Source organism: Leopardus geoffroyi, chromosome A2 (assembly GCF_018350155.1).
Source record: "Leopardus geoffroyi isolate Oge1 chromosome A2, O.geoffroyi_Oge1_pat1.0, whole genome shotgun sequence".
Classification (NCBI taxonomy): Eukaryota; Metazoa; Chordata; class Mammalia; order Carnivora; family Felidae; genus Leopardus; species Leopardus geoffroyi.
The window spans coordinates 146,958,478-146,986,082 of record NC_059331.1 but is presented as its reverse complement, the minus strand read 5'-3'; the positions used below and the strand labels follow the sequence as shown (position 1 = coordinate 146,986,082).

Below are 27,605 nucleotides of genomic sequence, written 5' to 3'. Positions count from 1 at the left end.
CTGACTCTGATGTGTCCATCTACCCCCGGCTCAGGGGCTCCTCTGGCTCAAGCTTCACCTCTCTGCCTGCCCTCTGCTCTGCCCCTTCCACCCAGTGGTTCTCACCCGAGGATGCATGACCCCTAAGACCGCCTATCAGCATCATCATTGGGGCATGGTTTTGTGTTTTCTTCTTGTGGTTTGTTTGGGGTTTTTTTTTTTTTTTTTTTTTGGTTTTGTTTTTGTTGGAGCAGAGCACTGCTCCCCCTCAGATGTTTTGATAGGCCTGCCTTGGGGGCCATGCCCACAGCCCCCCTCGGGTGAAAACCACCCCCCCCATCCTCGGGAAGAACCACTGCTATGGAAGCCCTGACTTCCTAGCTGCAGTTTCTTCTTGTGCACCTATAGGCTTCCGTTATTTGCCATGGAAACTTCATCAGATCTCAGCACCACCCCGCTGTGTGACTGGATTGGCACTCTCCTCTTGAAACCACCATATTTACTCTTTGACACGTGACATGCCACAAATCCAGTATGCATCACGGCATTGTTCTTTTCACACCTCCTGCCACACTCCTCCTGTCCCTCCGTTTTTTATGACTCTCCAGCATTGTGAAAATGTCTCTGGTCCAGTCTGGTGTTTCTTAGCATTTGCCACTGTCCCCTGACCTATATTACTCCTGCTCATTTCAGACCCGTGACAGTCTCATCCTGTAAAGCCTTGCCCCTGTGGTCCTCATGGCCCTCCGATTTACCTGCCAACCATACCCTTCCCTTCTCCCTTTCCTGTGCCGCTCTTCCCTGTCCTCTCCAGGTGAAGTCAGTGGTCTCTCTCACCTTCTCAGCCTGTGGCCGTCACCCTCAACACTTAATGTGTAATCAGTCCACAAGCTCAGTTGAAGATGGTTTTCTCAGTGCCTAGAGCTTGGCTCATGGTCCCACCCCCACAAACCCCAAACCCCCCACCCCGACCCTGAGCCCAACAATCCCAACCCTGCCCTCCAGACCCAGTAAAACCCAACCCACCCAGTAAAACCCAACCCACCCGGTTAAATCTGACCCATACCCAACCCCTACTCCCATTTCCCCCCTCCCACCCCATTCCCCGCCTCCCACCCCATCCCCACCGGATCCGTAGTAAAGAGCCTGGCCGGAAAGTTCTACTCTTACCACGACATTCAAGGCTGTAGGGGTGGCCCGTGCCACCCCCCCTTTTCCCTCTCCCCTCCCAATGCCTCTCATCTCACTGGCTAGCAGCACGCCCGGAGCTTCTGTCTGTTAGGCACCTCTGAGATCTACCAGAATGCATACTCTGTCACCTCCCCCTTCTCCTTGCTCCCTGTGTTAGCGTCCACCCTGTCTCCTTGCCGTTGCGCTCCCATCCCTCGTGTCCTAAGTGCCTCTTACCTGGTCTCTGTCTGGGAGGTGACCCTCCTGTCACATTGCAGCAAGGAAGGCCCCATTTGGACATTACTTCCTACGACCTTTCCTTATGGGCCACATTGCTTCTTTTTCTCTCCTTGGCCCATGGAAAGCGGCCTGCCTCTTCTTTAGGGCCCATGCAACTCACCTCAATGCCTGTCATTTAATTGCATGAAGTCATCCCTTCATCATGGGGGATGTGCTCCCTCCTATGACCCTCTCTCACAGCTCACTCCCTTCCCATCCCCTCAACAGGCCACGTTCTTTCTGAAACCATCTGCTGTCGCTCCTCTGGTCCTTCCACTGGCTCTGACCACTCCCCTCCCTGTAGGCTCCCTTTTCCCCTAGCCTCATCCATCTCACCTTCCTTCCCCTTCTGTCTTCCCTTTCAGTCAAGTCCTTGTCCACAGGACTTGACCCCAGGCCTGCACTTTCACTCCTTCCTATCACCCATGCTCTCCCACTCCCCACTGTCAAGTTCCAGACCCCTGCTCTGCCTTCTTTCCCTCTTGACCACATTCCTCTCACCGCACCCAAGTGCAGGTCTTAAGACTCCCCTATCGCTCTCCCTCCCGTTCTGCGTGGCCCCTTCTTTGGTCCCCCTGATCAAGCATCGTGAACACCACCCCCCAAGCCCTCGGCATCCCACTCCTTTCTCTCTGGGGCCCGTTGCTGTGCACGCCGTCTTCTCAGACCAGACCCTATGATACTCACTGGTTCTGAGCATCCTCTCGCACCCTGCTTCCTGTGCGGAGGCTCTGTGTGCCAGACCGCCACCGTTGTCAGCCCCCCCGGAACAGAAGCATGCATTTGGGAATAGTGAAATGTCACCTTCGCCTCGATTCACACTTAACTCCTTCACCATCTTTACTCACATATCTGCTACCCCCACACTGCACTCCATCCACATGAATACATCCTGAGTCCCTGAGGTTACCTGCTGGTGGTTTCTGTGCAGAGTCCCTCTTAATGTGCAAGACTGCCGTGTTTCCTCTGTTTCACTGCATGCATTGTGGCCCCTTTTCCTGCTGGCTGCTGAGGGTCCCTGCTTTTAAACCCTCTGGCTGTGGTGTCTCTGCTCCTTCCATCAGCCCTCCGTACTGCAAATGCCACACCTCTTGCCCCACGAGACCGGGAGCTCTTCGGGTGCCTCCTCCTTTCCCAAGGTGCTCCCTTTGCCGACCCTGAGTCCCTCGCAGCTTTGGAAGTTCTTTCCCCCTCTTCCGCGTCTGCTGTATCTTCCTCCTCCTGTCTGCTCACCTGACCCACGAGCTCTCACAGACTGCCTTCTCGGAGCCACTCAGGATGCCACGGTCTCCTCTCCACACGGGGTGTGGAACGAACCTTCCTCGGCCCATCTTCTGCCTGTTCTCCCGCTCTTGTCTTTGAGACACGCTCCGCCACGTCTACAACTTCCCATTCCACTTCTGCTACTGCCTGGCGTCCCGGGATGGCTTCAGCCGTCTGTTCCTCGATATACCAGCTCCTTTCGGGCCTGACCTCATGTTCGCTCCATTGCTGGCTTCTTCATCCCCAGCTCGCAGCACTGAATCCATCTGCTGTCCCAGTTCATCTGTAAGCATGCGGCCTTGTCACGGCCGCCACTGGAAGAAGGTCCTTGTTTCTCTGCGCTTCCTGCTGACGTTTTACGTCTCACCGTGCCCTGCAGGGACCACGCTCTCTCCGACATTCCCACTAGGCCCCTCTCTCTCCCCCTCATCCTCCCCGGGCCTCCTCCCACCCGGCCCAGGCTCCTGGCTGGCCTGATGCAGATCATGTGCCTTCACCCGCACGGGCTTCGACACAGGCTAGTTCCTCTAGGGGTCAAAGGTCCTGGATTCTCCACGTCCAGTCCCTCCTTTGGGCTCTTTCCCATCCCTCTCTTGGTACAGTGTGGTACCAGAAGCTCTCATTAAGCCCCTCCTGCCCTAATTACAAGGCTCCATACCTGCCCTTCCTCATGCTAACTGCCAGTGACACCAACACCCTAAGACTTCTCACCTGACCTCCATCGCCTGGGCCCAGACTGCAGGTCTCTCCCGCTTTGTGCCTCTACTATATACAAGGGAAAGAAAATGTCCTAAGTCGTGAGACATTAGCTACCCTCTGTGAGTCGTCCAGCTGCTTCCGCCGTCCTCTCTGCTGTGTGCTCCCTGCTCGCTCCCTCACCCCCCCGCTCACCTCACCTCCGTCGTCTCTGCTTCAGACATACGGTACTGAACCCACACGCTCCCCGCCAGCCCCTGCTCGCGTCCTGTGGACCCACACCCTGATGGCCGCCTGGGCCCCACACACGTCCCTCCTGCGACCTTTCCTGTTTCCATTCGGACCTGTTAGTTACGTCCTTCTGACACTGCTCTCAGGGAGCCTCTTCTAATTTTCCTACCTTGGCCTTGCATCAAGCACTTTGTCCTCTGCCCTCCCCCGCCCTGGCCGCGGAAGTGCCACACACATCATAGCACTCAGTCCTGACCTAGGTGTCACGGCTCTAGGTATTACCGTCTAGCACTCCGTTTCTCCCTCCCTCCCTGGCAGCATCTCTCCCCCAGATGATCAGCCCTGTGGTCTCCTGTCCCGCCTGCCCCTTCCTTCTGCGTGGACAGCCCGCCCCGTGCTCTGTGCTCACGGTGCTCACACAACTTCCTTGCGATCGCCATTCTCCTCTCTCTCGGCCCGAGTCCTGAAGCGTCCCTAGCTCCGGGAACAACACTTTGGCACGCCACTCCCTACACGCTGACCGTGAATCCGCACCCAGCCCCCAATGTGCCAGGTGCCCTCTCGGCTACATCCATCTGCTCGCTGTCTTCCTGGTCCCACGTCCCTTCCCCCGTGTCTGACAGTCCTGGCTCTGATGTCCCCATGCACCCCCGGCTCAGGGGCTCCTCTGCTCAAGCTTCACCTCTCCGCCCGCCCTCCACTCTGCCCCTTCCACCCAGCGATTCTCACCCGAGGACGCGTGACCCCCAAGACCGCCTATCAGCATCATCATCGGGCCGTGGTTTTGGGGTTTCTTTTTGTGTTTTTTTGGTTTTGTGTTTGTTGGAGCAGAGCACTGCTCCCCCTCAGATGTTTTGATAGGCCTGCCTTGGGGGCCGCGCCCACAGCCCCCCTCGGGTGAAAACCACCCCCCCATCCTCGGGAAGAACCACTGCGGTGGAAGCCCAGCTGACTCCCTGGGCCGCGCTCCCCGGGCACCGCCTGTACACTTCCATGGGCTGTAAGTGACACTGTTCCTTAGATCCCAGCACTGCCCCCACTCTGTCTAGGCCTGGCAGTCTCCCCTTGGAATCACCACATTCCTTCCGTTATTTACCCTTTTGACACTGGATGTGCTAGAAACCCTAGTCCACATCAGAGCATCGTTCCCCAATGCCTTCCCCGCCTCCAGCACTTATGACTCTCAGGCATTGTGACAATATGTTGGGTGCAAACCTGGTCCTTTGCAACAACTACCATCATTCCTTTCTGTACGTTACCTCCCCTCGTGTCTGACCTGTGACACCACCCCCTGCAGAGTCTTGGCCCTGTGGTCCTCACGTCCCTCTGATTCCTGCCAAGCCCACATCGGTTCCATCTTTCCTGTGCTATTCTCCTGTGTCTCCTCACGGTGGATGCACTGGTCTTCCCGACCCTCTTGCACAGCCTGTGGTCATCACTCCCAGCATCGTGTGTGCAATAAGTCCATAAGCGCAGTTAAAGACTGTGTTTCTCAGTGCCTGGAGCACAGTTCGTATCTCCCACCCCCGCCCCGTGCCCACTGATCCCAACCCTGCCCCCCCCACCCGACCCAGTAAAACACGACCCACACCCCACCCAGACCCCATCCCAACCCCAACCCTGGATCCCACCCCTACCCCTACCCCACCCGAACCAGTCCCCCATCCCATCCCCACCTCCCACCCTGTCCCCACCTCCCACCCCATCCCCACCGGATCCGTAGTAAAGAGCCTGGCTGGAAAGTTCTACTCTGACCACAACATTCAAGGCTGTAGGGGCGGCCCCTGCCACCACCCCTTTGCTACTCTTCCTTCCCCACGCCACTGCTTCCGCTGGCTGGCCCGGAGCCCTGGACGCGCCTCCAGTAGGCACGTCGAGAAGTGCCAGGGTGCAGACGCTGCCACCTCCCTCTTCTCCGCCCAGCGTGTTGGCGGCCAGCCTGCCTCCCTTCCATGCTCCCCTCTCCTTTGTCCCCTGGGGATCCCCTTCACCTTGCCCGTCCCTGAGACGTGACCCTCCTGTCACACTGCATCAAGGCCCCATTTTCACATTCCTTCCCCTTCCCTCCTCAGCCCCCGGAGAGCACCCCACCTCTTCTCTAGGCCCCACGCCTCTCAAAGCTCCCGAAAGCCTGTCATGTACACATTGGGTCATCCCTTCACCATTGGGAGGTGCTCCCTCCCGGGACCTGCTCTAGGGTCACACTCTTTAACCCCCTTATCGGGCCATGTTCTCTCTGAACCCACCTGTTGGCGCTCATATGGTCCTTCCACTGGCTCTGACCACCGCCCCCCCTTTAGGCTCCCTTCTTGTCCCCTAGCCTCACCCCACCTCACCTTCCTTCCTCCTCTCTTCCCTTTTCCATCAAGCCCTTGCCCACCGGACTTTACACCGGGCCTGCACTTTGAGCTCGTCCTCCTTCCCTCACCTCCCCTGCTTCCATTCCTTCTCCACCGGGTCCCCTGATGCACCCCTGCCCATCACGCTTGCCCTCCACACCCCACTGACACGGTCCAGATCCCCCTTTGCCCTCCTTCCCTCTTGGCCACGTGCAGATGTCAGCCCCCCCTCTCGTTCTCCATCCAGTAAGCCCTGCTGCCTCTGTTGTCCACCATATCAAGCCTCTAAAACAAGGGTCCCCAGACCTCACCAGCCCACCCCTTGCTCTCCCTCCCTGCCCCTCTGCCGCCGACATCTTCATCTTCGACAGACCCAGGGCATTCTCAGATTTTGGGGTGTCCCCCTGTCCAGTACAACGTCCCTGTTGGGAATCTCCAGCTACATGTTAGGATCTACCCTTTACAACTCCTTGAAATAGCACAAAGAGGGATTTGGTGACTGTTGAAAAATGCCATTTCTGCATTCGCTCTTGTTGGCCCCCCCCCTCTGTTTCTAACCTGGCTACCTACACACTTGCCTCCATTCACATGAATCCATCTTGAACTCCCTGAGGTTTCCCGTCAGTGGTTTCTATTCAGTGTCTGTTTTAATGGGCAGCACTGCCCCATTTCCTCAGTTTCACCTTTGTCGTTAACGTCCCCTGTCCCCGCGTGCTCTCAGGAGCCCTTGGGTCCAAATGCCCAGGCTACGGCATGTTCCCCCTGCTCTGCTCTACTCCTACTGCCTAGCCTTATATCGCCCGTGACAACCTTCTTGTCTTGAGATGTGTTGATGTCCCCAGATTGGAAGCTCTCCACACCGCCTTCCCCTTTTCCTTCCCCTTCTGCCCCTGAGCCCCTGGCATGTTTATGAGATTCTCTCCCCTTTTCCCTACTGCCTTTCCCTTTGTTTTCTCATAGATTCCCCTGACATGACTCGCATCCCACAGACCAACTTTTCATAGTTGCCTCAGTCTCCTCTCTCTCTCCCTCTCCAGACTGAATGTTCTGGGCCTTTCCTCTGCCTATTCTCCCACTCCTGTCTCTAAGAGACCTCTGGTTCACCATCAACACTGCATCCTACTTCTCCAGCACGTGCTAGTCAGGTGACTACCCTCAAATCCTTCTCTCGCGATCTTCATCACCAGGGGGCTATAGACAATCCACCTACTATCCAAATTCACCCCTAGGCACCCTAGCTTTCCAGGTCTGCCATTTTGGAGGTTGTTACTTTTCTAGGCTTCTCTATGGACCTAGACAAGACACCACTGACAGGATTACCTCTAATACATTAAACAGGCAACTACCTCTCCCACCTCAAGCTCTAGCCTCCGTCCACCTCTCCCACATTCCTCATACCACTGTGTGATTTCTGGCCTCACCTACACTGTCCTCTTCCTCCTGGGGCAGGGGGGTTGGTTTTCAAGACCTTGCCCACATTTGGGGGGCAGTTCCTGGATGCCTCTCATCTGCTCCCTCCCCCGGGCCCTCTGCCATCCCTCTCGGCACAGGACATTCCCTGACCCTCCCAGCCTCTCCTGCCCCTTCTCACTCTTGCCCCTCGGACCACCTCTCCCCCACCATGTTCTCCCACCTGCTGCGGACTGATGGGCCATCGCCTGATGGGCCTCCAGGGCCCGCCCCCCTGCCTCTCCCGCTCTGCTTGTCTACCGCACACATGACATCGGAACCGTCCTGCCACCTGAGCCATGTGACGTTCCTTCAGCTACCCTCTGTGAGTCATCCGGCTGCTTCTGCCGTCCTCTCTGCTGTGTGCTCCCTGCTCGCTCCCTCACCCCCTGCTCACTCACCTCCGTCATCTCTGCTTCAGACATACGGTACTGACCCGTATGCTCCCCCACCAGCCCCTGCTCACGTCCTGTGGACCCACACCCTGCAGGCCGCCTGGGCCCCACACACGTCCCTCCTGCGACCTTTCCTGTTTCCACTCGGACCCCTTCGTTGCACACTCTTCCTACAGCGCTCTCCAGGAGGCTGTTCCTCTGACTCTGCTTCCTCTTTCCTTTCACTACAGCATTTCCCTTCCACCCTCCCTCCCGCCCTCACCCCTGCCCACATGGCCCAACACCACTGCACTCGGCCTCCACCTGCAGGAGCCCTGGGTCCTCCTGCCTCCCTGGCAGCATCTCTCCCCAGATGATCAGCCCTGTGGTCTCCTGTCCCTCCTGCCCCTTCCTTCTGCGTGGACAGCCCGCCCCGTGCTCTGTGCTCACGGTGCTCACACAACTTCCTTTCGATCGCCATTCTCCTCTCTCTCGGCCCGAGTCCTGAAGCGTCCCTAGCTCTGGGAACAACACGTTGGCACGCCACTCCCTACACGCTGACCGTGAATCCGCACCCAGCCCCCAATGTGCCAGGTGCCCTCTCGGCTACATCCATCTGCTCGCTGTCTTCCTGGTCCCACGTCCCTTCCCCCGTGTCTGACAGTCCTGGCTCTGATGTCCCCATGCACCCCCGGCTCAGGGGCTCCTCTGCTCAAGCTTCACCTCTCTGCCCGCCCTCCACTCTGCCCCTTCCACCCAGCGATTCTCACCCGAGGACGCGTGACCCCCAAGACCGCCTATCAGCATCATCATCGGGCCGTGGTTTTGGGGTTTCTTTTTGTGTTTTTTTGGTTTTGTGTTTGTTGGAGCAGAGCACTGCTCCCCCTCAGATGTTTTGATAGGCCTGCCTTGGGGGCCGCGCCCACAGCCCCCCTCGGGTGAAAACCACCCCCCCCCATCCTCGGGAAGAACCACTGCGGTGGAAGCCCAGCTCAGTCCCCGGGCCGCGCTCCCCGGGCACCGCCTGTCACCTTCTCCTTCTCTCGGTTGCCACTGGCACCCTGAACAGTTAACACCGTTCCTCACGTTCCCAACAGTTACCGACACCGACCCGGCTCTATCCTCTTGGAAGCACCGCATTCTTTGAGCATGTGGTCCCGACACCTGATGTGCCCCCAGCCCAGTCTGCACTAGAGCATCGTTCTGTTCACACCCTCCCGCCCTCAGCCTTGAGGACTTCCCGGCAACGTGACCGTATCTTTGGGCCAATACTGGTTTTTCTCCGTGGGTGCCGCTGGCTCCTTCCCTAGGTTACCTCTCCTCATTTCAGACCCGTGACACCGTCCCCTCACTGTGGTCCTCACGTCCGTCTGGGATTCCTGCCCAGCAGACCTGCCACCGTCCCTGCAGCTCCTGTCCTGTGTCCTCTCTGGGTAGACGTGCTGGTCTTCCCCAGCCTCGCTTCAGTCTGTGGTCATCCCCCCTCGCCCCCACCACCCCCGCCCCTCGTTTTGGACTTGAAATCAGCCTACAAATTCAGATTCAGTTAAAGAAGAAGGTCTTCTCATGTCCCCACACCCACCGTGTCCCAGTCAGTCCCAACCCTGTTCTCTAATCCAACCCAGTGAACGCCACCCCCCACCCCTACCCAACCCCATCTCCCACCCGTTCCATCTGGATCCGTAGTACAGAGCCTGGCCAAAAAGTTCTACTCTTTCCACCACATTCACGGCAACCGGGGCAGCAGCCAAGGACCACACCCACTACCACCCTCTCTGCCCCTCCTTCCTATGCCTCTGCTGGAGCACTGTGGCCCCAGGCTCTGCAAGTCCCTCCTGTCAGGATTGTTCTTGCCACCGCCCCCTTCTCGCAACTCCTCTTGTGTCCAGCCCGTCTCCCTTCCGCCGCACTCCACTCCCCATCCTCCCCAGGGCCTCCTCTCACCTTGTGTGTCTCAGGGGGGTGACTTGTTCAGCTGCAACAAGGCCCCATTTTGACATTCTTTACCAGGAGCTTTCCTCACGCTACCCGTCTCTTCCTCGTCCCCCCTCCGCCCAGGTAAGCGCCCTGCCTCTTCGCCAGCGCCCGTGTGTGTCCAAGCTCCCTAATGCCTGTCATGTATTTGCACCCGGTCATCCCTTCTCCACAGGGGATGTGCTCCCTCCCCTGACCTGCTGTCACAGCTCACACTCTTTCCATCCCCTCAACAGGCCATGTCCTCTCTGACCGCACCTGCTGGCGCTCGTCCGGTCCTTCCACTGGCTCTGACCACCGCCCCCCCCTTAGGCTCCCTTGTCCCCTAGCCTCACCCCACCTCACCTTCCTTCCTCCTCTCTTCCCTTTTCCATCAAGCCCTTGCCCACCGGACTTTACACCGGGCCTGCACTTTGAGCTCGTCCTCCTTCCCTCACCACCCCTGCTTCCATTCCTTCTCCACCGGGTCCCCTGATGCACCCCTGCCCATTGCCACTGCCCTCCCACTCTGTAGTGAGATCGTTCAGATCTCTCCTTTGCCCTCTTTCCCTCCTGGTCCTGATCCCTTCACAACACCACATGTGGGTTTTAGGGCCCTCCTCTGGCTCTCCCTCCCCTCGCCTGGCCCCCTCTGTTGTCCACCTGATCCAAGGTTCTCGACCAAGAGCCCGGAAGCCCCTATTGCCCTACCGCTGCTCTCTCCCTCCATGCCCTCTCGCCGTCCACACCATCTTCTCAGATTAGATCTTTGACACCCCACTGGTTTTGAGAGTCCTCCTTCCTTCTCTAATGGAGTCTCGCTGCTACATGCTAGACCTCCATCCTTTCTGCCCCCTTGGAGCAGCTGAGACATGGATTTGGTGATCCTTGGGAGACGTTACCAGCCTTGATTCCTGCACGCTCCCCTGCCATTTCTAAGTATATCTGCTACCCACACTTTGGGCCCGATGCACATGAGTCCATCCTGTATCCCTGAGGTTCCTCTGCAGGGTCTTACTGTGCAGTGAGATGCCCTGGTTCCCCTGTTCCACCTCATGGTGCCCCTTCCCCCCGCTTGTTCCTGAGGCGCCTGCGTCGTCCGGTGCCTGGAGTCTCAGCTCTTTGCCCTGTTCCTACCGTCCCGTCTCAGCCCTGCACACGCCATCTTTCTTGCCACCTGAAGTCTGCCAATGTCCCGACTGGGAGCTTTTCAGGATGCCTTCCCCTCTTCAGCAGCACCCCGTCTACCCACCGTGAGCACCTCCCATGCCATGAGGTCCTCTCCTTCCTCCCCTGCACCTGTCCACATCGTTTCCCTTCCACTCCCCTGACCAGCGCCGCCACCTGAAGGAGTTACAGGGCTTTTCCTTGACATCTGCTCCCTACTTGACCAGCCCTCACGCTCTCCAGGTTATCAGCCCTTCGTCCCCAGTGTGCTGTACTGAATCCACCTGCCGCTGACGTCACTGCTAACCTCTCTACGTTTCAGGTCGGCCACTTGGGAGGTCATTCCCTGGTCCTTTCGCTGACCTTTCATCTTCTCACCATGGCCTGCACTGACAGCATTGTCCCCAACATTTTAAACGGGACACCAGCTCTCCTGACTCCTCTCCTCTGGCCGCCTCCCCCCACCCCTGCTTCCTCGTAGGCTGTCCTCTTCCTCCTGGGGCCGGGGGGTTGGTTCTTCAAGACCTTGTCCACATTTGGGGGGCAGTTTCTGGATGCCTCTCATCTGCTCCCTCCCCCGGGCCCTCTGCCATCCCTCTCGGCACAGGACATTCCCTGACCCTCCCCAGCCTCTCCTGCCCTACCTGCGAGGCCCTCACCTGCCCCTTCTCACTCTTGCCCCTCGGACCACCTCTCCCCCGCCATGTTCTCCCACCTGCTGCAGACTGATGGGCCATCGCCTGATGGGCCTCCAGGGCCCGCCCCCCTGCCTCTCCCGCTCTGCTTGTCTACCGCACACATGACATCGGAACCGTCCCGCTACCTGAGCCACGTGACGTTCCTTCAGCTACCCTCTGTGAGTCATCCGGCTGCTTCCGCCGTCCTCTCTGCTGCGTGCTCCCTGCTCGCTCCCTCACCCCCCGCTCACCCCACCTCCGTCATCTCTGCTTCAGACATACGGTACTGAACCCGCACGCTCCTCCGCCAGCCCCTGCTCGCCTCCTGTGGACCCACACTCTGCTGGCCGCCTGGGCCTCACACACGTCCCTCCTGCGACCTTTCCTGTTTCCACTCGGACCCCTTCGTTGCACACTCTTCCTACAGCGCTCTCCGGGAGCCTGTTCCTCTGACTCTGCTTCCTCTTTCCTTTCACTACAGCATTTCCCTTCCACCCTCCCTCCCGCCCTCGCCCCTGCCCACATGGCCCAACACCACTGCACTCGGCCTCCACCTGCAGGAGCCCTGGGTCGTCCTGCCTCCCTGGCAGCATCTCTCCCCCAGACGATCAGCCCTGTGGTCTCCTGTCCCGCCTGCCCCTTCCTTCTGCGTGGACAGCCCGCCCCGTGCTCTGTGCTCACGGTGCTCACACAACTTCCTTGCGATCGCCATTCTCCTCTCTCTCGGCCCGAGTCCTGAAGCGTCCCTAGCTCTGGGAACAACACTTTGGCACGCCACTCCCTACACGCTGACCGTGAATCCGCACCCAGCCCCCAATGTGCCAGGTGCCCTCTCGGCTACATCCATCTGCTCGCTGTCTACCTGGTCCCACGTCCCTTCCCCCGTGTCTGACAGTCCTGGCTCTGATGTCCCCATGCACCCCCGGCTCAGGGGCTCCTCTGCTCAAGCTTCACCTCTCCGCCCGCCCTCCACTCTGCCCCTTCCACCCAGCGATTCTCACCCGAGGATGCGTGACCCCCAAGACCGCCTATCAGCATCATCATCGGGCCGTGGTTTTGGGGTTTCTTTTTGTGTTTTTTTGGTTTTGTGTTTGTTGGAGCAGAGCACTGCTCCCCCTCAGATGTTTTGATAGGCCTGCCTTGGGGGCCGCGCCCACAGCCCCCCTCGGGTGAAAACCACCCCCCCATCCTCGGGAAGAACCACTGCGGTGGAAGCCCAGCTCACTCCCCGGGCCGCGCTCCCCGGGCACCATCTGTCACCTCCTAAATCAGTTGCCACTGACCCTTCTTTCTCAAATCCCAGCACTGCCTTCAAATTGTGACACTTGCCTGGCTCTCTGCTCTGGGACCCATGGCATTCCCTTTGACACCTGACATGCCCCGCACTCAGTCTACTGATAGTTAACATTTCTTATTTCTTAGGTCTGTCCTCCTCATGGTCAAGGATCATTATTGAGTGTGACTTTTATTTCTTTTTACTTAATACCCTAATCCATGGCTCATTCATTCCAATGTTTAATTTTAACTTGTTTTCAAAGTGCTTACTCTTTCCTTTGTCTGGTAGAACTTTGGAAATCTACTCACTAGTACATAAATTTTGCAGCCGACGCTCTGGCCTCTCCCCCTCATCTCTCTTTCCTCTGCTCCGCTCTCTCTGCCAGATTCTTTTCGGTTCTTCCTCTGGAGCTTGTTGAAAATGGAGCCTCCCTTGAACTCAGCTACAAGAAGTTATATACACTCTTAACCTCCTCCTTCTTAGCCTGGTTTCCCTCTTCTTGCCATCAATATCTTCTCTTCCCTCATTAATCCTTCATATCTTTTAAATTTACATGCTGTGACTGGTTTTGCAAGATTCTCTGTCCAACCACCTTCATTTTGTCACTCTTTTGCCATTTTCCCTGTCAGGCACTGGCTTTCCTGTTCTCTCGTTTTTTCATGGTCTCTGTGTGTAGTGTAAGCCATGCAATTTCTTCTTTGTTCTTTTATTTCCATTATTACTGGGGACAGTTTTGTCCCTGAGAAAAAGCCAATACGGAATTCTTTCAGTCCCATAACCCTATGTCTGCTTAACCCCTCTATGTGTGTGCCTTTCTCTGCCCCGCTGTCCCTCGGCCCGGGCCTCCTCCCGCACTCCCACGCTGTTCCGTTGTCTGCCCGCTACCATTTCTCTGATGAAGTTCGATGCCCTTTCCAGGTATGGATGTGCATTTTCCAGTGCCCTTCCACAACACCCTTCCCCCGCCCCCGTCCACGGAGTCGCTCTTTATCCGTTTCTTAACCTCTTTCCCCTCCCGTGTTTGGAACTGGATTAAACGTGCAACTCAGTCTATCTTTTCCCATTTGCCTTTTGCTAATACTCCTTTCTAATGCATGTAGCTGCCTCCTAACCTCTTTCATCCTGCCCTCATGCTCTTCACTACCTTTAGCGAGTCTTTAATCCTACACCCACTTCCTTGACTTGTGTGCTACTTCACCGCGCTCGGGTTTCTGGGTCTCCCTACATTTACTCTAGTTTTACGTTCTATTTAGTCTAGTTACTCTGAAATGTGCTCTAATCCACACAACATTCTCTTTACTTAGCTTCTATCATCTCTATTCTTCCTTGTTCCATCAGATACAGTTATAGTGCCAAAGCTTGTTTCAGGATGCCATTCTGCACATGACCTTCCCCAGCGGAAGGTACATTTTGCTTTTCCACCCATCTGCTTGGACCCCCCCCCTCCCCAGTTTTATCTTTTATTAACCATCCGTCTACTGAGTGTGTCTCATTCTCATACACTCGCTAATAAATCCCTGTTGGGTTCCTGTTTTTATCCTACATCCATTGTTCAGTCTGTCTCCATATTTCTTTTTTCCTACATGTTTTGTTGAACTGCCTTGGCTTCTATTTATTCCTTGGTAGGATCCCTGCACCTTGCCTTGTCTTAGGCCCATTTCACCAAACCTTTCTCTTTATCAGCCACACTTTTTTACGCAAACATACTTTCCTGGATACTGTCCCTCTTTTTCTCCACTCTTTCTTCTTTTCAGAACTGCCTCACCACACAATTCTCTTCCTGCCTCAACTTCTTTATACGTTCAAGCAGTTTTCATCACCTTTTGGTTTAAAATATGCCGAATAACCATTTTTGTTAGTAAATGCTTATGCTGCAGTATCTTAAATTTGAAAAGTCCCTAACATCACCCTTTTAAAAAATCCCATGTATTTTCTCAACCATCACAAAAATATTATTACAAAAAACTTTCAAGTATTTCTTATGATGTCAACCATTTTAAAAGCCGACTGCAGAATTATTTAACATATCGTCCCTGCGTTAGTGTACGTGTTTGTCTGTAGCACACAGTGAACCCGTGCTATGATAAAATACCGTAAATGCATCCATCCTCCTTTGACGCCGCAAGGAATAACGAAAAGGCTTTCAAGAGAAATAACAAACTCCTATACATTTTTGAGTGAAATAGCTAAATAAGAAACTTCTAGGAAATGTTTACTTACCAATTGGCGAACTGCTGGAGCTGTTCCACACGTATTGTAGGGCAAGTGATGGACATAACACACAAGGCCCTGAAAAACCTTGAGCATGGGAAGCAAGCCTATGAAGAACTTTAACCACAGCAAATGGATGTCATCCCGAACAGACACGTGTGCCAACAAGAATGCCGATTCGCCGCAGTTTCCCAAGCACAGGGGGACGTAGAGATAAAAACTTTTCATGTTAACGAGTATAACGTGCATACTTGGCTGGGGACACCTGTGTCCCTCGTTCTGGTCTTGGTCATATTGGCCATTTTGACCCTGCATATCCCAAACCCAGCCTAATTCATACTCTTCATACTCACCGCCCCCCCCCCCCGCCCAAAACAAGCAGCATCTTCTCTCCCTTCCTCTTTCCTCTTGTGTTCTACAAGTCTGTTCAACTGCTTCTCTCACTTTGACTCACAGGACTCCTTAGCTTCTCAGCAAATTTAACATCACACTGACAGGAAGTCTCCCCTAGTTTGAATATCTGCCCTACCGGATCTTAAACATTCACCATGAGCCCCAACCACTCCTCAACCAATAAGCATTCATTTGTTCTACAGAAAAAATACTCAGTCCACACCTTCTAAAACGGCACTGGTGATATTTCTAAGGTTTCCACCAATGGCTTATCAGAGTTTATCTTAATCCAATCCGTCTCCTAGCCTTTCCTAGGAAGCAACGACTCAATTGTAAATTTCCCACTAAGACTTCAAGGGCCAGCCTATCCAGCTCCTGTTTTGTTTTTTTTTTTCAGGCCCTGGATGCTCTCCCACTCTACACAAAATTTGGAGATCTGACAGCCTCGGTGTTTTCTTTCATCCATACCTGTTTGTCTTGTAGCCATTCCTTTTACTCAGCTGCTCTCTAATTCACACAATGCCCCCTTTACTTACTTCCATCCCATTTTCCTTTTATTCTCTCGTGACCTTGGCCCAAGTGTGGAGCAACAGCCACGTCTCCCATGAGCACGACTCTTCAAGTAACAAGGTTCCATCCGCAGGCAACCCGAACGTTGCTCTATTCCTTTTCTCCATTTTCCCTTTCCCCTTTTGCTGCAAACTCCATACATTTCCTCCATCATTCCTTCTTCCAGCTGTATGATTCCCGCGAAACTGATCATCTCTTCTGGATACGTACATTTTGATCGTCAGCACTCACAAGTCCCCCTTCTTCTATCTTCCTTATTTCCTATAGTCTGTACTGTGTCTGCTTCGACCTTCCATTCCTTCTGGACTTTTCCTAGGGTTCCTTCTCTGGCCCATTTTAAGTCCATCACATTTCATCTCTCTTTCTTCTCATTCTGTTGGCTACACCAATTGTTTCAAATCGTTCTCCAACAAAGCTTTCAGGGCAGCACGACAATCATATTCCAATTCTCATTTAGCCACATCCTGACTTCTTTCCTCAGCTGGTTGATCGATCTCTGGCTTGACCTACAACTCTGCACTGAACTTCCAATTCTGATTATCTCTGAGGATGCAGTCCTCATCCTGGCCTTGAATGCCCTTCTTTGTTTAGCATCTTACAAACCTGTGTGTTCTGCATGGCAGCCTAGACGGACACTCCCTCCTCTTAGATTGCAGCCTCAGTTCTCCTCTACATTTTCCTTCTTTATGATGTGTCTCACTAGTTTCTCTCACTTACAGCCAGTTCTAACATAATACTTCAATTTCTGAGCAAACCTTAACATCATATTTCAACAGCTTCTTCCCAATTTTGATTATTTGCTGCATCGTATGTTATTAACGTCTATAATGTTTTCAGCTTCCATTTCTAATCATAGTGAAGAATACATTATTTTTCTCTTGAGGTTTACTCCCTTAAAGATACCCACCCACTTCTTACCAAGTAGAGGTCACCCGCTCCCTAGACAACCTCCCACCACGCTCTCCTATTGGTCAAACAGGCTGTCATCCAATGGTGTTGCCATCAAGATGCGTCGTCATCTTCCCCCGCCCCAACGATTCATATCAATCACGTCTTTTGATGAAAATTACCCATCCCTCCCAAATTCATAAGCCCACACCCCACTTCTTTATATCTTAACTTTATACTGTATCTGACTGAGATATTTTTAAAGAAATAAAATACTGCACATATGACTGAGGTTTCCTCTGTACCACTCCAGAATCATTTCCCTTTCCCTCACTACATAATCTGATATTTCTCTCATTTGTATAATTTTAATAAATATTTATTTCTCCTTAAATAACATGTAATGCTATCTTTGAGGGTTCTAAACATATATAATATATATGCTAAGCTATAATATACTGTACATATTATTACGTTGTAGATAACATACATTATATATTACGTTACATATATTACCTTATATATAATATGTAAAATTATATATAGTAATATAGATGTTATATATATATAGCGTATATACATTCTTTAAAAATTTTTTCCCATCGAGACTTCAAGAGCTAGTCGACTTTCTGACTCCTAACCGTATGCAGGCTTTTACTTCTCTCATTATATATACCACTCGTTGCAACCTTTAACACCAAACATTTGAACCAAGTAGACCTCTCCTAAGACCTGACAGATTTCTCCATTCTGGGTTTCTTTTTTTTTTTTTTTTTGGGACAGAGAGAGACAGAGCATGAACGGGGGAGGGGCAGAGAGAGAGGGAGACACAGAATCGGAAACAGGCTCCAGGCTCTGAGCCATCAGCCCAGAGCCCGACGCGGGGCTCGAACTCACGGACCGCGAGATCGTGACCTGGCTGAAGTCGGACGCCTAACCGACTGCGCCACCCAGGCGCCCCTGGGTTTCTTTAATCCACATCTTATTTGCCTTTTTTGCTACACTGACTACTGAGAACCCCCCTCAAATTCTTGCAGGCTCCCATTACTCAGATTAAAACCCCCTCTTCTTTCATACTGTTACGCTCTGCTCTATCTTAACTACCCACTTCAGCCGTCACATCATCGATACTACACTATATATATACCACCCCACACATCTCATCACCCCACAGTCTATCCTAACAATGGGTACAGTACTTTCCTCCTGAGCCTTACTTCCGTCATGATTCCCGACCACTCCTCAAGAGATACAGATACCCTTGTCTACAGACAAACCACTCACCCACACTGCGTGACTGGTCAATCCTGATGTATTTTAAGGTTGCTAGCAACCTCTTTTTAGGAGAATTCATCTTAATAAAACTGCCTTAATCCTGACCTGCATTTTCACCACTCCATCTATTCTTTTAAGTCTTCTCTCATTCCTACAGCGGTCCTTTCCTCAGCTCACAAACTCTCTCCCCCTTCTTATCCCATCATAACCTGGGACTAAGTTCGTGCCTCAGCCGGCAGTCAGTATCTGCCATTCTTAAAATCATCCTTTCACATCTGTAGGAATCTTCACTTGACTCGCCCGTTCCTTTCCTCCTTGGACGTGATTTTACCCTGGGAAACATGCTCCCTTGTCTTCTGTGTCCCTCCTTCCAGCTGCCACCTGCTGTTCTTACAGATCTCAGTTGCCTCTCTGGACAGACGGATGTTGGGCACTCACTGCTCAACCCACTGCCATCTCCCCTTGTGTCCTATTCTTTACTGCATCCTTTTGTGCTCTTAGTTCAGCATAAACTTCCATAGGATGCCTGCCGCCGGTTTGCCTTTTATGTCCATCCCAGTTAGCCTATCTCTGACCTTTCACTCTATTGACCAGACACGTTACCTTCCAACAAAGCGACCTGGACAGCAAAACTTCATACCCCAGTTCTCGCTCTGCCACACTCTTACCTCCCTCTCTCTCCTTGTTAATACACAAGTCTGACACATTTCCAACTCCCATTTCCTAATGTTCCCACTTAGCCCTCTTTAATGCCCTTCCGCGTGTATTTTCCCACCTGCCTGTTCTGCACCCTAGCCGCATCCACACATCCCCTCTCCTTGTTTGGCCCCCAGCCCCATCTTTTGTTCTCTCCCTTGCTGTTTGTTCATACAAGTCTCAAGTCTCTTCAGTGGCTTCGTCTCACTTTCTGCAAATCCTAACATGTTTCCTTAATTTCCAAGTGTGCCTTTAACGTCTCTCTTATAGTACATTCTTTCCAATCTCCCCTCTTTTATCTTAACCTTTCAGAGTGATGAGTGCGTATTCTTTTTGAGGTTCCCTCCCCTCTGATCCCCACTCCCTCACCCAAAACCAACTGTCTCCTCTTTAGACAAGCCCTTCCGTTAGAGAGCAACCAACTGGTCTCCCTTTTCTGTCATGATCTTCGGCCCAAGTATGGTGCCATGTACGTCTGGTCATTGCCAGTGACAATTTCCATGTCAGTATTGTGATCTCTTCTCATCGGACAGCAATTTTAACTTTGCTATTTTACTCCTTTTTCTTGATATTTGCCTCATAAAAACTTCCTTATATTCTGCATCCCTCCTCCATTCGGAGATTATGTATGTCCATAGCATTCCCATAGATTCAGACTGGCTTCTGGATAAACCAACATCTCATATTCAGCCCTCACCATTCAGGCCGTGGACTGGATTCCAGGCCCATCCCCGTGGCCCCTCTCTACCCTCCTCTTCCACAAAGCTTTCCAACAGCTCCCTTCCTAATCTCTGTTTGTAGCCACACACCCCCCCCCCCTTTCTCTGCCTCAGTGCTTGGGTCGGAATTAACATAAAACCACTCTACCAAGTCCCTACTCTCTACATCTCAGTGTCCCTCCCTCCAGCCCTCTTCAGTGACCTTCCCCTTGGCCAGGTTACTCTCCTGGATGTTCCCCGCCCTAGCCTGAGTCACGGTGGCCCCCTTCCTTATTTTAGCCTCCGTCCTCTCCAGACCTGCTGTCCTTCCTTACAGGTCTCCCCAGTTGCTTCTCTGTCAGCTAATCCTAGTATGACAGGTTGCTACAAAGACTTATCAGAACGGCTCTTCCTCTGCCTTCATCTAAAGCAGTTGGTTCTCAAACCGCGGCTTGTTAAAGCGCAGATTCATCAGCTCAGACGGGGCTGCAGGGCACGTCTTAGGCATCGCTGTAAACATGCCCCTCAGCCAAGTCCTTCAGTTAAAAACTTGCCACCAACGCATCAAGAGTGAGTCTACCTCTGGCTTTCATTGCTGGGCAGACCTTTCTCTCCCAGTATACACACGAGTCGCAGCAGTGTGGCCTTATGCCTAACACATTAGGCCAGTTAGGCCTGTTCCCAGAGCCGACAGGATCCCCCATTCTGGGGATCTTCATGGCACGTGTGGTTTTTCTTATTACACGCCACCTAGTGAGAGCTGTTCTCTATAAATGCCCCTCTTAGCCTTAACCGCTCTCCTCCCCCAACCCCCGCCACCCCTGCGCCTTTGGCCCAAGCGTGGGGGCCTTCTCCCTCCAGTCAGTACCTGCCAATCCTCAAGTGACCTTTTAATCTGGGGGCAGCTATGACACTGTTCTCCCCTTACTGTCTCCTTATTACCTATCCTACCCTAAAGAAATAGGCCACCTTCTCTTGAGCCCCCGCCCCATTTCCACTTCATTCAGCAGGCATGTGTCCTGCCGAACAGCTCTCCCCCACCAGGTTTTCTCCCCACTAGCGGCCTGTCGCTTGCGGAACATCTCCACGTGACAGAGTAACTTCTAGAGTAACTTCAGTGTGGCGCTCGCAGATTTACTTGTATCTCCCTTCAGTTGTTTGCCGCCGCCCCCCCCCCCCGCCCCCATCTTAATTCCACGCGGTGTAATTTCAAGTTCTACCAAGTTGCGTTCCCACCAGGACCCCTGGCCGCTCAGCTCCCGATACTCGTCACCCCTGCGACAAACGACTCACGCAGCGATCCTGGTGTCCCTGTGCTGCCCTCGCTCTACACCAGGGGCGTCTCCCTCCGTCTCCCTCGTCTTCCTCACTAAAGCTTCCCGCCGCTTCTCAGGCCCTGGTCTCCTGTCGTCACACGTACTGATTTCCGTCTGGCTTCAAGGCCCCCCCACTTGGCCAAAGAGACCCATTAGGAGACCTCCCAGGATTTCCCCTTCTGGGGAACTCTGTTCCTCACCATCTCTGCCCCTGCCACTCCACTGCCCCCCACTGCCCCTCCAGCAGCTGTCCCCTGACATCGTCTCCGTCTCCCTCCTCTTTGAGTCAGCATGGTACCCTACGCTTCCTGCCCAAACCTGCGGGTCTTCAGATGCCCCCGTCTCTTCTGCAGGCTCTCCGACTCCTCCCCCCGGCCCTCCGGGAGCACCTCCGTTACCTACACAGCCGCTGGCTTTTTTAGCTCCCATCTCTGTATCGTTTCCCATGGATTCGGGTGTCTGTCTTCTCTTCGATCCCCCTTGTTTCGCCCGGGCTGTTCCCCTGGTACCCTCTGTTCAGCCCAGACCTTCCCAGGACCCCTGCCGCTGGCCACGGCTGACATCCATCCGTCCGTCTTTAACCGTCCACTCTGTTGGTCACACTGTTGCTTCGAGGAAGAGTCCCACGTGGCACTCCCTCACGACCTACACTCCCTACACTCTGTCTCCACGGCGCATCTCCGTGGGTCGTCACCTAGCTTGGCTCACAGCTCTGTGCTTCGTACGCCCCGCTGCTGTCTCCCGGGGCCCTCGCAGTGGCCCTCTGGTGTCGTTCCCTCTTCACGCCTTCCACTCCACTCCACTCCACACCTTCAATCCCCTCCCTTCTTGGCGTCTAGACTACAGCTTCTCTGCCCTTCCTCCTCCGTGCTGTTTTCCCACAGGTCTGCCCAGGAGCGTCTGTCGCTTTTAGCCACTCCTCACACAGCACGTAGCTTCAAAGAGCAACCAACTTGAATGGCATGGCGCACGAGAAACCATGATGCCTCGCCGGGCCGTCACCCTTTCACTGGCCATCTCTCCCGGAAGGAATGGGTGCAGGACACTTCTCTCCAGATGTGCTCCCTCATCCTCTTCACGCGGTCCCCAGAGCACAAACCGCTCAACCAAGTCAAGCCTGGTTCTCTCGAACGTCGCCAGCAGTAGCTTCTCATCAACTTTCCTGTCACCCACGTCCTTCAAGTCCCAATTTCCCTCCAAATGGGTGCTCCAAGAGCTGGTCCACTCCTGCCTCCTACCCGAGTCCTTGCTTCTCACGCTTTGTTTATACTTCTACTCACAACACCCAAAATGTGACCAATGACCCATTTCGAGCTCTGACAAGATGCCCCAGTCTAGACCTTCTTCGTCCCTCACGTGCCCTGCCTTGTAGGCCCTCCACGACAGCGTTTCCTTTTCTTTGCTTCGAGTCTCTCCTTTCCTCCTCACTGCATCGTGACCTGTGGCCCAGGAATGCTGCCCATCCTTCCAGCCAGCGTGTCACTCCTTACTGACTCCTTTCCCTCTGAGGGCAACTTAATGCAGCTTTTCTGCACTTTTCCCCCTACTTTTGTTCTAGAGAAGAACCGTCTCTTCAGCACCCCTCCTGCCATCTGTACAGACAGCATTCCGTGGATTCACCACCTTCCCTGGTGCATATTGGCTGCTCACTTTTGGCAGTCACTGCTCGACTCACCTCCATCTTCCCGGATTTCCTACATGTCGTGCTGCACCCATTCCTTTCCAGTTCAGTCCAGACCCGCCTGCATGGGCTGCTAGAGCCAGCCTGTCTTACCTCTGTCCCTCCCACCTCTACTTTCCGCCCCATTGATCACAGCCTTTAAATTATTCAGCGAAGCTTTCTGGAATGTCCTCTTAACCCCATGTCTTACTTAATCACGGTCTCTTCTGTGGCTGAGACCTGACAACTCCCCCCCCCACCCCCGAATTTTCCACTCTGCCCTTTGCTACCCTAGAGGTCCTGCACTCCAGCCCGACTCACATGTCTCTCCCAACACAGTTTCCAGCATCTACCTTTTCTCTTATTCTGTGTTCTTTCACACAGGCCTCCTCAGAAGCTGTCTGTCCTTTCAGTCAGTCCTAGGACAAGCTTCATTTCTGAGAAGAATTGTAACATAGATCTCCAGGGCATTCTGCTCTTACTGTCTTTGGTTATTTGCCTGGCTTCGTTCGTGAAGCTCTCATCTTTATGTTACGGCAACGGATTCAGTACTGTTCTCTGGCCATGAAAGGCCCCCCTCACGCCCTCTCCTCATCACCCAGTGTTAGTCGTCCTTTCTGCTAACGTTAATAGATTGCTACCAGTGGTTTTACTGGATGGAGTTCACCTTAGATGCCCCGTAACCTCTCCTTGTTATCAACCAAATTATTTAATTAAAATTTTGTCACAGAAGTTTCAGAAACATTCTACGAATACCATGCTTATTTGCTTCCTTAATCTGTTTCTCTGTGTCTCTTACTTAAGTGTCTTAGGTCTTTACTTGTACATAAAATCCAACCAGTTTGCCCCAGGCTGTGATTATACCCTTGTTCCTGATGGTTTCCTTACTTCTGTTCATTTGCCTGTAGCCTCCCTGCTTAATCAGAACCAAACTGGGGTTCGTATAATCCTGTTACTCAATGTCCACCCTGCCTCTCCATTCTTATTTGATCACGACCTTTGTCCCTACCATTATCCCATCTCTCCTTTCTTTTTTTCTAAATACTTCAACTGACCCATTCTAGGTCTGTGTTAGCTTCCACTTTCTTCCTCCTTCCCTTTCTCCTGCAGAAAGCCCTACCTTGATTTAACCACGATCATTCTTTAATCAATCCCCTATTGCACTGAAATAGATTCTGCGGTCTTGATAGGTACACTCTTCTCTATGGGTCAGCCCGCTGCCATCATCTGTTTTCAGCACGCTCTCTGAATTCAGACCTGTTCTTCACAGGATTCCCACCACTGGCTTTAGTTATTTCTAACATTCCAGTCTCTTGACTGCCTCAGCTCACCAGAGCCTGTTGGAAAATATCTGGTCTCCTTCATTTGACATACATGGTATTTCAAATAAGTTCCTAAACAAATTCTCCTCCAGCACCTAGGCATTAGCGTATCTCTTACCATTGCCAACTGCCCCATGGCCTTTCTGGCCTTTTGTTTGTGTCTTCCTTTGCTTGCCCAACTCTTTTGCAGCCTTGGAGATCCTATTAAAACTGTCACATCCCTTCAAATTTTTGATTTCCCCAAGCTGTTAATCCTGCACTCCCACACAGCCCCGTTAAAACTCAAAGAACCGGGGTGCCTGGGTGGCGCAGTCGGTTGAGCGTCCGACTTCAGCCAGGTCACGATCTCGCGGTCCGCGAGTTCGAGCCCCGCGTCGGGCTCTGGGCTGATGGCTCAGAGCCTGGAGCCTGCTTCCGATTCTGTGTCTCCCTCTCTCTCTGCCCCTCCCCCGTTCATGCTCTGTCTCTCTCTGTCCCAAAAATAAATAAACATTGAAAAAAAAAAAAAAACCTCAAAGAACCTACGGGCACTGAGTTGCAGCGTCACAGGCATGTAAGGAGACCTCTCCCTCTCTCTCTCTCTCTCTCACACACACACACACACACACACACATCTAGTTAACTCCTAGCCAATCCACTCTTGGAGAAAGAGGTCATGACTCCAATCTGACATGTTTGTTTACACCTTTATGTGGAATGTCCACATGTATTGGCATTTACTACATACTTGGCGGGAAAGAGGGAGTTTAAAGACTGAGCAGAGAGGTCAAAGTCCCATTACCCAGATTGTCACAGATGGTCTTTCCATCTGAGTCTGTTCTTTCCTGCCCTTCCTATCCCCCAAATAACTCTCACTCCCCAATTTCTAGTATTTTTTGTACCTGTAAGCCTTTTTCAAACCATGGATTAAATCCTCAAATGCCTTTTCATCCATACTTAATAAATCACCCCCTCTTCCAACAGTTCAGAAAGTCCCATCTTCTTCACGAAGACTTCCCTTTCCAAAAATGTGTCCCCCTGCCTCCATTTCTTTCTGAATTTACGAGTCTTCCCCAAACATATAATGGCCCACTTGCTTTTCCATTTTAAGACACTGACTTTGCCAGTACTGGAACCTCATTACTGACCTATACCGTAGGTTGAAAGTTGACCTAAAGCAAGTTCATTCTGGTGTCCTACGGATCCCCTGTTGGTCCACAGTCTAAAGATACAATATTGAGGGACTCTGGTGTACTTAGTGTTAATTTAATGACCTGTGTGCTTTTTGCTTTTTTTTTTTTTTTTTTTTTTTTTGCTTTGTCAGCTCCTAAAAGTAATGGTCCTTACATTTTTCAACTTGTAGACCCTTTTGACGGGCCTGGCAAAAAAAGTCCCCAGTTATCCCCCTGCCGCTTTCTTTATACAGATACGAAAACATTTTTGCCCAGGTCGTCTTTTCTGTACTTTTCGACAGGAAAGGTGTGGTCTATGTACGGCGGGGAATGGTTTTTAAAGTCATTTTGTGAGACTGCCTTTTGCCCAGGCCGCGGGCTGCTTTGGGGGCCACCAGCCGTAAGAATACAGAACACGGCGCCGCGTACGGACGGAGGCCCTGGGCTTGCACTGTCCCTGACGCAGGCTTGCCTTCTCTTTCACCCCAGCTGCAGGCACCTTTAGCTGCACCATGAAGTTTACCGTCCGGGACTGCGACCCTGACACCGGGGTTCCAGCTGAGGAGGGGTATGATGATGAGTACGTGGTGAGTCTTCCCGGCACAGAGATTCACTCACACCCTCGCACCACCCAGTGACCTCTGCCTGCAGAGAACATTTTGCTGGCGGCACCTGGCCTGAACCTACGGGCTTTTATTCTCAAACACGTCACAACCGAGGAGGACCTGGGCCAGTCCTCCTCTGTGACAGGAGTGTATCTTGCCAAAGAGAATTCCGATTTACCCCTTAGTGACTGATTAAAACAAAACTCACTTTGTTAGGTCTTTAAAACTAGGGGCGATTAAGAGATGAAAACGCTTACGCGATTTGCCTGGAGATCAAGGAGTTTTACGGGAAGGGTTGGGTTTTTCCGTTTTTGTTTGGCAGCTTTTAGTTTGCTTATAATGTAGCCACAGCATGAAATGAAAAGCCCTCAGAGAACGTAGGGAAAAGCTTAAAAAGTATCGACCTGCTGGCGAACGTGAAGTTCCGAAGGTCGGTGCGGCAACCTGACTTCTTTGAACCCCGGGGCTATAGGCGTGGCTCGGAATACAACTCCCGCCAGGTGACCTGTTTTCTTGCTTTCCTTTGCGAAGGCCTATGCGGGTAGATTTATCCAGACCACGGAACTTAAACTACTTTAGTGGTAGAGTTTATCCTAGGCTCCTGCAAAGGATATAACGCGGAATGATAAAAGCATGCTAATTAGTCCCTTCGGTCTGGGCTGTGTACCGGAGGGCCTTCATTTACTGACCCCTGCTTGTTACCTACTAGCTGGAAGATCTCGAAGTGACTGTGTCTGACCATATTCAGAAAGTCCTGAAGCCTAACTTTGCTGCTGCCTGGGAAGAGGTGGGAGACACCTTTGAGAAAGAGGAGACCTTTGCCCTCAGTTCTACCAAAACTCTCCAAGGTGAGAACAATTTTGCTCTCGGTGTATTGCAGTATAAAACCTAGTAGGCCTACTTATTATTCCCCAGTAACTCTTTAAATATCTCATAACCTGTTTCACTGCCAAGGCCAGGATCCCGTCTGCATCATCTAATGGAATCAACCGGGTTCTAGTCTGGTAGCCTCCCTCCACGGGGCACCCCTTCCATCCCCAGCACGTGCAGGGGCAGACCCCCAGGCTGAGCCTTCCTGACCCTCTTGTATCTTCTCAACACAGAAGCTGTCAACAACATCATCACGTTTCTGGGCATGCAGCCATGTGAGAGGTCAGACAAAGTGCCTGACAACAAGAATTCCCATTCCCTCTATCTGGCAGGTAAGAAACCTCCATCAGAGTCTCCCTTTGTATGGTTGCAAAATAGGAGGGGGTGTGCAGGGGCATCTCGTGCCCTGCTACGGTTCCATTATCCCATTTATGAGTTATAATTTGAAGGCCTGTTCATATGAATAATTTGTTTTAGCTGTTTAATTATTTGCGTATCCTTAACGTTGTTCTCTGAAGAAGTAAATTTGGCCTAAAACACTTAAATCTCTCCCGCACATACCAATGCTACCACTTCCCCACCTTGGAGTACTCCAAATCAGTATTATTGAGTACCTCCTATGTGCCTGGTATCACGGAAATATAAAAGATTGCTTAGAATTTGTCCACAAGATTCAATTCTCACCGTAAACACAAATCTCTAGAAAAGCTAAACTAAACTAATAGGAAATGCAAGCAGAGCACGATATAGTTCATTATTCAGAGCTTCTTGTGAGGTCTTAAGTCAGTTTTCCTTGCTTTTTTCCCTTAGGTGTATACAGAGGTGGCTATGATTTATTGGTGAGGTCCAGGCTGGCCTTAGCAGACGGAGTGACCATGCAGGTGACGGTCAGAAGCAAAGAGGGAACACCTGTAGATGTTATCTTGGCTTCTGTTGGATAAATTGTCACTGGGCAAGATGAAGTTGATGGCACAGTTCACTGTCAGTGGGCTTTTAGACTAGTGGCATGAATTTCCCGGAATTAGACTTTTAAGGATTAATGTTCTTTGGAGAAGCAAATTAAACATTTGGCCCTGAGCCAGCAGATCAAGCAAATA

The 27,605-nt window shown here is 52.5% G+C and overlaps 1 protein-coding gene and 1 long non-coding RNA gene across 2 annotated transcripts in view; one reads left to right on the top strand and one right to left on the bottom strand.

The window, feature by feature from the left end:
- COPG2 (COPI coat complex subunit gamma 2) overlaps positions 1-27,603 on the top strand; it is a 114,892-nt gene extending 87,289 nt beyond the window's left edge. The window contains exons 21-24 of the mRNA XM_045495660.1: positions 25,523-25,620; positions 26,348-26,486; positions 26,742-26,840; positions 27,319-27,603. Coding sequence (XP_045351616.1) covers positions 25,523-25,620; positions 26,348-26,486; positions 26,742-26,840; positions 27,319-27,449 — 467 coding nt within the window. The 3' untranslated portion in view covers positions 27,450-27,603. The remainder of the gene's footprint in view (positions 1-25,522; positions 25,621-26,347; positions 26,487-26,741; positions 26,841-27,318) is intronic.
- On the bottom strand, positions 159-17,671 carry LOC123606874. Its single transcript, XR_006716530.1, has 2 exons — positions 11,979-17,671; positions 159-3,731 (listed from the first exon to the last, which is right to left on the bottom strand). It is a non-coding gene; the product is annotated as an uncharacterized LOC123606874 (long non-coding RNA).
- Positions 27,604-27,605: the final 2 nt, after the last annotated feature.